Here is a 12,304-nt window from a genome sequence, read left to right as displayed (position 1 = left end):
AAACAGATCATTCTACTTAACAATATAGCAGTACCTCTAAGCTCAATTAGTATAATTGTTCTTTTCTGGTGGAGATAAACCTATGTTTGACTTTTAAGCAATAACATAATTCTTTTTGTCCTAGCCAATTGCTGGTACTTTGTGAGTTCAGTAATACATTTAACCTTATGTTAAAACATCTTCCTTTTTCTTACATTGAAAGAGGTATTTGAATTTAGATAAAATCATAACCAAAGATTCAATATATTCTTAAAACTGCCTAAATGTAGAGATTATTGAAATTCTTTAAATAATTTTGTTATATTTCTGTCCTCAAGAAAAATAAATCAAATATTCTCAATGTTGTCATACTTTATGTTTAGAACTATTATATATGGAGAAATGCTCATTCTCAATTCATTAAAATTAATGCTTTCTAAAACCAGAAACTTCTTATTTTTCTCAGAATATTTTAACTTGTTCTTAGTGATTGCTTTTGTACTATATGATTGTCTGAAATAATAAGGGATTTAAAAATTTGGGGGCAAGTTTGACTAGAGTCACTAGACTCTTCAAAATTAGACTAGACCATTTCAGTACAGAAGCCAAGTATGTACAGGACTCACACCCAATCGGTATGTACCATAGAGAAGATCTGTTGTGCAACGTGGTGATTATAGTTAATAACAATAAACTGTATAATTGAAAACTGCTAAGAGAGTAGATTTAAAATGTTCTCACCACAAAAGATTAAGTACAGTGTATATGAAGTAATGGGTGTCTTAATTAGCTTAATTTAGTCATTCCACAATGTATCCATGTAACAAACTATCATGTTGCACACCATAGATATAAATGATTTTTGTCAATTAAAAAAAAAGTACGTCCCATGGAATCCTTCAGACATATTTACACTTAAAAAAAAAAAAGTACCAGTAGAGCTATGGTGGTTGGTAAATTGCTGTGGCTTTGAGTTCCTGGGTGGTCCTCCTCCACTGGAGCCTCTCACAGAATGTTTGGGCAATTAAAAGTTAATGCAGACCACAAAAGGCAGCTTCCAGGACCGTGACTCAGCATGGACTCAGCACTGTGGCTAGCTTCTTTTATAACTGGTCTATCTTCTGCCTTACTTGTCATTGGGTACTTTGAATATCACCCCTGGGGGGGGTGAATATAATAAACAAAGGTCCAAGTGGGTTCTATAACATAATGAGGAACAACATTTATCTATCAATAAAAATTAGCTATTATCTGTACAAGAAAATATTATTTCTCAAGGATTAATGACAGATCAAACATCATTTTCTCAGGGACCCCTCTGTTAAAGGCCCCCAGCTGTGTGTCCCCACAATGCCCTTAACACTCTCCATACTTTACTTGTGTAATGTCTGTCTTTCCTAGCAGACTGTAAGGTCCATGAAGGTAAGGCCCATGTCTGCAAGCCCCACTGTCTAGCATGGAACCTGCTAGGTAAAAGGTGCTCAATAAATATTGTTGAATATAAATTTAAAAAGCTATTTCACGTTGAATTTTTCCAGCAAATTATTTCATCACCATTTGTTATTGAAGTTTTTTTCTGGCATTAAAAATACCTTTGGAATTTAGGTGGACCTCATTTTGTTAATTTAAATTTGGACACAATTTGTCCTTGTCTTGACATGGTTGTTTATTGCACTGCATGTGCTAGTCCCCATTCCTGATAAAAGAATGCTACCCTGGAGATCTTCTTGACTTTAGAGAATTGAGAGCTATAGAATAATTGAATTGAATAAATACAATAATAGGGCCAGGGCGCAGTAGCTCACGCCTGTAATTCTAGCTCTCTGGGAGGCCGAGGCGGGCAGATCCTTTGAGCTCAGGAGTTTGAGACCAGCCTGAGCAAGAGCGAGACCTTGTCTCTACTAAAAAAAAAAATAGAAAGAAATTAATTGGACAACTAAAAAAATATATATAAAAAATTAGCTGGGCATGGTGGCGCATGCCTGTAGTCCCAGCTACTTGGGAGGCTGAGGCAGGAGGATTGCTTGAGCCCAGGAGTTGGAGGTTGCTGTGAGCTAGGCTGAGACCATGGCACTCTAGCCCAGGCAACAGAGTGAGACTCTGTCTCAAAATAAATAAATAAATAAAAATAAACAAATAAATACAATAACAATTTTTCAGTTTATGAGAGAAGGAAGGTAGGATGATGTGAACCTATGTCTACCAAAGATAGGGGCTACTATTTTTATAAAAATGATTGAATCCACACTGTTTTTATAGGACAAAATGGATAATAAAGACTATAGTTGAAAGAGTAAAATCAAGGTGAGAAAAGATATTGTATTCTCAAGACTGAAGTATGTATGAGCCAAGGAAATTTCCTTGTGGGCACAGAGAAAAGTGATGGGGCCATAACTCTAATGGAAGGACCATGATGTCTTCAGGTACAGGTTCTGTTTTACTAAAGGATAAAATAAACACTATGTAAATAGCTGTTTCTTTTAACCTACTTAAGATATGGCAAGCTAGAAGTCACAAATATTATGACACAAATCTGAGTTTTAAAAATATATAATTAAGTGGCACTATGTAGAGGCAGGTCAGCAGGATGAAGGGAATTAGGTGCTCTTGATACTGCTAACTCAGCAGTTCCCAACCTTTTTGGCACCAGGGACTGGTTTCATGGAAGACAATTTTTCCATGGAGGGGGGTGGAGGGGAATGGTTTCAGGATGATTCAAGTGGATGACATTTATCGTGTACTTTATTTCTATTATTATTACATTGTAATATATGATGAAATAATTATTATACAAACCTCTCTGCTAATGGTAATCTGTAGCTAGTTCCCCAGCACTGGCATCACCACCTTAGCTCCACTCAGATCATCAGGCATTAGATTCTCATAAGGAGCCACAACCCAGATCCATCACATGCACAGTTTACAGTAGGGCTTGTGCTTCTGTGAGAATCTAAAGCAGTCACTGATCTGACAGGAGGTGGAGCTCAGGTGGTCATGCCAGCGATGGGAGCGGCTGTAAATACAGATGAAGCTTCCCTCACTCACTCCTCACTCACCTCCCGCTGTGCGGCCTGGTTCCTAACAGGCCACAGACCAGTACCAGTCTGCGGCCCAGGGGTTGGGGACCACAGTGCTAACTAGCTGTGTTATACCCAAGCAAGTCATCACCTTTCTTGGCCTATTTTATCTTAGTTTAGAATACTTAATTTCTATAAGTTTTGTCTAGCTTGAAAATTTCACTATTTTGACTATTGTGCCTAGACAATGGTAGGATAATTTCTTGTGTGCTGCTATGGTCTGAATGTTTGTGTCTCTCCAAATTCATGTTGATATTGAATCCCCAATGTGTTGGTATTAAGAGGTGGTGCCTTTGGGAAGTGACTAGTTCATGAGGGCAGATCCCTTGTGAATGGGATTAGTGCATTTATGAAAGAGCCTTAAGGGAGCTTGTTCCTCCTCCCACCATGTGAAGACCCTGCAAGAAGGCACCACGTCTGAAGCAGAGAGAAAGTCCCTACCAGACACCAAATCTGCTGTGCCTTGATCTTGGACTTCCCAGGCTCCAGAATTGTAAGCAATACATTTCTGTTCCTTATAAGTTACCCAGACTAAGGTATTTTGTTGTAGCAGCCCAAACAGACTAAGACATGTGCTATAAAAGGAAATCTTAGGATAAATTCAGAAGAATCCAAATGATGTGCTTATGCAGAAGAAAAAGCCCGGATAAGATAAAAGGTGAATCCATAATGATGGTTCTTTGGTCACCAAGTGAAATGCCCTTAGGAAAAGTACTTTTGTGGATCATACACTTAAATTTACATGGTTCTCAAAATCAGAATGTAGGTTTCATACACTGCACCAGGTTATACTTCTGTTTTTAGACTGTCCCAATATGGCAACATCTAAAGATACTAAATACAGCTATATATTATTCTCAAAGATCCTCCCATGTGTATACATATAATGTATATGTGTGTGTATATATGTATGTAGGAGATGTGTTTGCGTGTGGCTGAATGTCTAAGAAGGAAAACTCTTTAGACACAAAAAGCCCAGAGGGAACCTAGAGCCAGAGAGGTAGAGCAGGAACCTACACTGCAGTAGCCCTAGGCCAGTATACCAGTATGGCTAGAGACCTAGGGCACTAGAGATAGGCCTGGTGATGGGCGGAAAGGACTGGGGCTGAGCACACCTATTGCAAAGTGGGATCCTTAAAAGGCTATGACCTCAGTGAAAAGTGAACCCCAAAATTCCACACCTACCAGTGCACGAAAGCTTATCTCTGCTACAACTGAGTACAAATAAAAGTTTTCATGAGAAACTGAAACTGCAGGCCTGTGCAAGGAATTGAATTTATCCTAATCACACAGTGAGGAAAACCATAAGCTAAGAAATTAAGATAAAAATCTAGTTCTAGGGGGTGATACTTCAGGGGTATGTGGCAGAAGCAGATGTAAAACCACTCTGAAGGGACTCTTCACCAATCCAGGCTACAAAGGATTTCCTTAGAAAAACAAAACCCATAATTAAAAATTACAACTGACAAGGAAATAAATGGTCCACCATGAGGTAGTCAACAGACACAATAAACACTGGGATTTTTAGTCCAAGGACTTGAGATAACAGAGTAACAATCTTAAAGAAAGTGTAATATATACCTGGTTTAACACGATGAAAGCCATAAAAGACTATATGGAAGACACTATGAAAAAGAACAGGTAGACATTAAAAAATACTAACAGACCTTCCAGAAAAGAAAACTAATCACTGAAACAAGAAGTTTAATGGATTAAACAACAGATTAGGCACAGGTAAGGAGACTTTAAAATGAACTGGCAGACAGACCTGAGGAAACTACCCAAAATGTAGCACAGAAAAATCTCGTATCTTTATGAGATATCTTATGATCAGTTTGACTTTTAGAGTGTCCTTCAGAAGTGGCAGTAAAATTGAATATGAGCTATTCTTGTATAAAATGCGGTACTAAAATTGTACTGCATAAGGTAGACACATGTTGCTAGCGAGCACTTAAAATGTGGCAGAGGAACTAAATTTTAGATATTCACTTTCAATTAATTTAAATTAAAAATCACATACAGTCACGCTCTGTATAATGTTTCAGTCAATGGCAGACTGCATATACAACAGTGGTCCCTTAAGACTATGGTCCCCAAGCCCTGTGCCGCAGACCAGTACTGGTCCGTGGCCTATTGGGAACTGGGCCTCACAGCAGGTGACAGGTGAGTGAGGGAAGCTTCATCTGTATTTATAGCCTCTCCCCATCGCTCACATCACTGCCGGAGCTCTGCCTCCCTCACACCCACCCCTGCCATGGAAAAACTCTTCCATGAAACTGGTCTGGGTGCCAGAAAGGTTGAGGACCGCTGCCTTGAGATCATAACGGAGCTATATAATGGAGTAGTCCATACTGTCTAGGTTTGTGTAAGTACATTCTTTGATGTTCACACAACAAAGAAATCGTATAATGACCTATTTCTTAGAATGTACCCCTATCTTTAGGCAACACACTTGATTCAGTTATTGGGAAACTTTTTCAGTGTTTGGAACAACTTGTGCATAAAAATCAACTCTGTATTTTGTTGAAAATTTAGTGTCTGAATTGAGATGTGCTGTAAATGTAAAATACATTATCAGATTTCAAAGACTTAGTATGAAAAAAAGTAAAATAAAAATTTTAAAAATAATTGAGTACATCTTGAAATAAAATTTTAGATATATTATGTTAAATAAAATATATTAAGTCCCTTTTTAAGAAACCTAGCTATTAGAAAACTTGAAATTACATATGTGACTCACATGTATCTATTGGACAGCACTGTACTGGAACATAAATCAAAAACTGTTTGAGATCTGAGCTGGTCTCCCAGATCTAAAATGCTGGAGGTTGGAGTAGGAAATGGGGAGCTAAAAAATTCATTTGAAGATGCTATTACAGTTATAGGAAGCTGTAGAATCAAAGGAGTTATTTCTTTTACTTACTGTCACTAAAAATAAAGCCACTCTAAGGGCTCTGGCTGCAAGTCTGTGACTTCTTTTTCCTTAAGTTCCAAATAAATGCACTGTTTGAGAAAGTTCTTTCCACAATTAGAGTGACTATGAATATGGAAGGTATATATAATATACATGCATACATATATACACACATGCACAAACATATTTTTGACTACCTACATTTCTCTTTGACTTTACATGCTCCAAATTGTCTAGTTTCCTAAATGCCCAAGATAAATTCAGGACTCTACCTCACTGGTTGACTTTGATTTGGGAGGTCTGAGTTTAGCAACAAGACTTCTACATTTTTAAAAAGCTTCCCAGTGATTATATATAGATGTGTGTGTTTTTAATTGCAATATTTTGTTACCTCATTCACTTTATTTCCCATTGATCAAATAAACATTTCATAACAAATTTTGAGTCATATGTTGTGATAGATACTTTCCTTCCATTGGATCTTTTTTTCTCCTTCTCGAACCCCTTAGTGATTGCTTTGTTTTCATTGTATTTCATCAACTATTTTGTCATCCACTAAAAAAGAATGAATGTTGCCAATTAAACAATGACACATATTGATTTTAACCATAGCCCTATTCAGAAATGTCAAAATGTGAAAAATACGCATTTTCGATGAAATATGGTTTCAATATTCCCCAGGTCTCACTTTGAGACCCACATTTAATACTGCTGGTGGACACTGATCGTGACCTGGATGCCACTTTCCGCTCATTCCCTTCCCCATATCTGAATTCATTATGGCTCCCCAACTAACCCGTACTTTCTTTTGAATTCTACTTTTCAGTAAGTGACACAATCCCCAGGTAATTCCTATGCAGACAGTTCTTAGTCTACACTCTGAGAAGCACTGTTCTTCAAGGAGACCCTCTATAACTGGTATTTATGGTTGTCATCCAAGCGTTCGACACTTCATTGTCAACATTTTTCTTTCAGGTATTTTATAAACATGCTAAGGATACCAGCCAGCCCCATAATGTATCCTTAAGAACTACTTAGAAATGTGCCTGTTTGATGTTATTCTCTGTTTTTTATCTTAAAATTGGCTCCTTATTTAGGACAAAATATTCCCAGCATTTGTTTCAATATTAAAATATTCGTTCAATTAAATCTTTCACTAAAGCATCTCTTTTATTCTAACTTTTAGGAAGGAAATGTCCTGGATATGACAAAAAGATTGCAGTGAGGAAAAAGAGCCAGATGGTAACCACTGAAGTCCAGTAACAATATAATCTTGAGACTTTTTTATGCTGGAAAAGAACCTCACTCATTTATGCACTCTAAAATGGGGTGGCACCACTACTAAATGAATGTGGAATGCGTTAAATGTAATCTGTGTGTTCTGAGGGTATTGCCCTGATTTTATTATTTAGTTAGAATAAACCCATTAATATACCTGAATACACCACACCCATCTTTCAAGCATCATTTCTTTCCATATGACCCATTTATATCTGCAAATTGTTTAATTTGGTGTTTCAACATACTTAGGACTTAAAAGGAGACTAAACATGAACATTGCTATAACACTTTCTACAAAAAATGCTTTATTTAAAAATAAGATCTTTTTAAAAAAGAGACAACTTTTATATACAGTTACTTAGTTCAGAAACAGTGAAAAACACAATAAAATAAATCCGGATTTAGAAATCATGATTTGTCACTTGTAATACTGGTGCTAAACAAGACAGTTTAGATGTATGATTCTTTTCATCCTGTCACATTTCAATAATTCACATTTGTTAAAACAGTAGTTGGACTAAAGAAAAGGTTGTGTCTGAATCCTTTCCCCTGCAGAATCTGCCACCCTTCCCGGCAGTTACAGAAATGGCAGCAGTTAGGCAGTGTGTTTGTATTTCTTTCAGTGTCTGTGTGTGAGAAAATACATCTCCTGTACTTTTATTTTTTTCTATTTCCTTCATTGAAATTTACTTGTATGTGGCTATAGGGCCTGGTCTTATGTACTAGGTCTTTTTAAATTTAAATTTTAAAAATTAACGCTCTCTAAGGCCAAGGAACATGCAATACTATGATAGCACAGGACTCGGAGCTTAATGCTCTTAGGTCAGCAACACTCAACATGATTTTGATCTCCAAGTCAGCACTCTGAGCAGCTATCAACCAATCTTTTCCAGCATGGTACTGAAATATGTCAAACCACATTCAAACATCTAATATAGACTTATAATAAAATAAGAGAAATGGCTTATCAAACTAAAGTGCTATTAGCTACTATATTCAAGATGCTGTCTTGATTTCATAACCTGAAGTTATCTTCTTGGAATGTCCAATTTTTTTCAAAGGCTTACAAAGATGTTTAAACTTTTTTTAATCTTAAAAGTTCTGTCATATACATTCACAAGCAAAATCAGAATAATTTTAAAGATAAAACATATGACTTCAAAGAAATTACAAGTTGACATTTTGGACTATGCCCTCATACCTTATCTCCTATGAGGAGGATTTCAGTAGTAACATCTGTGAAGCAATTTTCTGAAAATGTAGCCAGGTCATCACTGACAGTGAATATAAATACAATTCAACGTCTTGGCTCATTTTCTCGAGTTCTATCTTCAGAAATAATGTAGATTCTCTGGTTAAATAAATATAGTCCTGTCTACACTGATCAGGGTAGAAAGTCAAGGAAAGAACTTTGGACTAATTTTTATTTTACATTGTTTAATAGTTAGAGGAATGCTGCAGTTAAAGATTACTGATTTACAACTAAAAATATACAACATATGTCACCAAAAATAGTGGAACTTCTGAAGCCAAAAGATTAGAACTTAACCCACTGAAAATAATGGGCATAGTAATTATGGGTGGCTTTATCCTACTTTCAGATTTATATTAAATGATATCATCCCTGTTCTTTATTGCCCTTTTGGTTGAAGAGGTGAGTACATGGCACCTTTCTGAGCCATTAATTACATTACCTTTTCTAGGATCTCAGATCCATTAGGGATTCTTTTTTGACCCCAAAGGGATCCTTTCAGAATGTCATGAAGATAAACCAAAACAGCCTGCCAACAATAACTACTTGTAAAATAGAAAGTCAATGGTCATTCTCTACATAAATAACACCTATAAAGAACAAAATGAAGTTGCCAAAGAAATTATATAAGTCAAATTTACAAAGTTTTTTTTTTTTAAACAATAGGTCAGCGTCATAAAGCCATGTAAAGAAACATTACCTGTAAAAATCAAGTTATCAACCAATACATTTAATAATTAAATACAGTTAAATATGACATTGGATCAAAAATGATCCCAGATAGTATAAGGTTAATCCCACAATTTAATGAGACCATCCCAACCACATGTTATGACCTTAGATGTTTCATGAGGATGCCAGACTGCACCTATACACACTTTATCATGAGCTTTAAACCGACTATAGAGTTTTGTGGTCTTCCAGTCCCAAATGTTTAATTTTCCATTTCCATCTCCTGAAATCACATAGCTGTAGTGGGAAGAAAAATAAATCTAAATAAATTCAAATATCTTAAACTGGTAAAGTAGATGAAGAACAGAGAAAGATTTTATCTTTTTACCTTAGCATGAAAAAATAAAACCTAATGCAAATAAACAATATTCAGAATAACAAGGCAGAACATGAAGCAGTCTATTAATTTGAACTTCTATAATAAAACCTCCCCGTTGAGCTACCAATCTAAGAGTAGAAAACTTTTTTTATTTTTATTTTTTGAGACACAGTCTCTGTTGCCCAGGCTGGAGAGCAATGGCATGATCATAGCTCACTGTAGCCTTGAACTCCTGGGCTCAAGTTTGGCCTCCCAAAGTGCTGGGATTACAGGCGTGAGTCACTCCACCTAGCCAGAAAATTATTTTTTACTGGAGTACAGAGAGTCCCAGGGGCCATAATGAATGATGTATCACAGTCTCTAGACAGCCAGGAACAGTGTAGGGGAACCAATTTCACATATAGCCAGTGAATACATTTAGACCCATTCTACTATAGTAACTCTACTACTTCCACAATTATTTTCGGGCTTCAGTATCTTTTGAATACATCTAAGGCTGAATCAGAGGTAGAAGCCCAATCACCAGGCTAAACATACAGAATTACAGGGATTTCTAAATTACTTCTATCTATATATTTTAATTAAGAATGGTGCTATAGGCTTCACAAATCCATATGACCTAGAAATAGTCAAAAGCTGCATTTGAAGTTTCAGCAGACAAGCTGTAGTTAAGTTGTTCAACACTGCAATACAGAATTCTTCTAGTGTTCATTCAATCATAGCAATATAGCGATTATAGCATTCCTAGTCTTGCTTAGAAAAGCAAAGAGAAAATAAGGCATTGCTGATATAACATAGGGACTTATTAGGTGGCTAAAAGGCATAGGCCTAAGTAATATAAGGAGATATACTGAAGAACTTAAAAATTCAAAATACAAGTTTCCTAACTTGTTCTTGCTTTTAGATTTGGCATTCTGACAGATTATAGAGCTCTCATACAATTACATTATGTGACAGTGATTTGTAAAGTATTATTTACACAATAGCTTATATCATATTTAAATATGAAAATAGATTAGAAGATTTAAAGTTACCTCATGTCTGGTGAAAAGTCCACTTGACAAGCATAGCCTGCTACCATGTGGCCCTTAAAAATTTTTTTCTTATTTAATCTAAATCTGTTCTGTGCTCCAAAAATTAAGATTTGGTTGTCCATGGATTGGCATGCTAGCCACTTGCCTGTAAATTCAAAAAATGGGATATTTTAGAGAAAGACTGAAAAGTTTTAAAAAATAAATATGTTCACTGTGATTAATACTCTTTTGCTCCCAACTACTTTATAATACTAGAAAATAAATTTACCATACCACCTGTAAAATGTTACAACTATGTCACTGGCAAGAGGTATTAATATATAAAGTAATGGGTTTTGCTTATACAATCCTGTATCATTAAGAAATCTCCATATAGAAACTTTTCTTTTTTTTAAAAAAAGGAAATACAAAAATCCCAAGCTTAGTATCAATTGAACTAAAGCAAAACTTATGAAAATAAATCAATTTGTAGGAAGTATAGAAAACAGAACTATGGGAAGAAAGAGACCTATCTGTGGTAATTATGGAATTAGGAAAATTAAGTCTGGTGAGAAAACCTAGGATTATTAAATTATAGCAACTGTTTTTTTGAGACAGGGTCTCACTCTTACCCTCGGCTAGAGTGCAGTGGTGTGATCATAGCTCACTGCAACCTCAAACTCCTGGGTTCAAGCAATCTTCCCTCCTGCTTAAGCTTCTTGAGTAGGTGGGACTATAGGTGTGCACCATCAGGCCCAGCTAATTTTTTAATTTTTTGTAGAGATGGGGTCTTGCTGTGTTGCTCAGGCAACACATGACTGTACTTGCATCCGATATACAGTAGTCCCTTGGTATCTATGGGTGACTGGTTCCAGGACCCCCTTGCCCCCTTACCATGGATACTGAAATCCACAGATGCTCAAATCCCTTATATAAAATGGCATAGTATTTGCATATAAACATGTCTCCTGTATACTGTAAAATCACCTCTAGATTACTTATATTAATAATACCTAATGCAATGTAAATGCTATGTTAATAGTTATTACTGTACTACTTTATTGTTTTTTTCCTTGAATATTTTTGATCTGTGGTTGGTTGAACCTAAGGATGTAGAACTTATAGATATGGAGGGCCAATTGTGTTTGTAAACAATGCTTACTAAGGAAACAATCTTAATGCCTGAGTGGGTAAATGACCTTGTTCAAGATGGGCACAATATTTGTAACAGTTTAAAAGCACATTACATAAAATGTATATGCAGTGACAAAGTATATAATATAGTGATTATCAAAATAGGATCTAGTTAGGTTGCTCTTCTCACAGAAATGATTGGGCATTTGACAACTATTACCAATCTGCCTGTGGCAGATGTCCTGAAGGAAGAGCAAACTCTTCCTTGTTCTACACTTACAGTAGCTATGTGAGTTAATAGTGGCTTCGATGATGATGTTCCCCGACATCATAACTATCTATCTATCTAGGACATGGTTTTGCTTTGTTGCCCAAGTCTATCTATCTGTCTAAGACATGGTTTTGCTTTGTTGCCCAAGCTGGAGTGCAATGGCTGGATCATAGCTCACTGTAACTTCAAACTCATGAGCTCAAGTGATCATTCTACCTCAGCCTCCTGAGTAGCTAGGACTATAGGCATGTGCCACCATACCTGGCTAATTTTTTAATATATTTTTTTGTAGAGAAGGGATCTCACTTTGTTGCCTAGGCTGGCCTCAAACT

General features: G+C 36.1%; 1 protein-coding gene across 1 annotated transcript in view; it reads right to left on the bottom strand.

Moving 5' to 3' along the window:
* Positions 1 to 7,539: 7,539 nt before the first annotated feature.
* CDC40 (cell division cycle 40) overlaps positions 7,540 to 12,304 on the bottom strand; it is a 44,191-nt gene continuing 39,426 nt past the window's right edge. Inside the window, exons 14-15 of the mRNA XM_045544174.1 lie at positions 10,589 to 10,733; positions 7,540 to 9,472 (exon numbers count right to left, since the gene is read on the bottom strand). Of these exons, the coding sequence (XP_045400130.1) occupies positions 9,295 to 9,472; positions 10,589 to 10,733 (323 nt within the window). The 3' untranslated portion in view covers positions 7,540 to 9,294. The remainder of the gene's footprint in view (positions 9,473 to 10,588; positions 10,734 to 12,304) is intronic.

The sequence above is a fragment of the Lemur catta genome, chromosome 2 (assembly GCF_020740605.2).
Source record: "Lemur catta isolate mLemCat1 chromosome 2, mLemCat1.pri, whole genome shotgun sequence".
Classification (NCBI taxonomy): Eukaryota; Metazoa; Chordata; class Mammalia; order Primates; family Lemuridae; genus Lemur; species Lemur catta.
The sequence above is the reverse complement of the archived record's forward strand: the minus strand, read 5'-3'. Positions and strand labels throughout refer to the sequence as shown.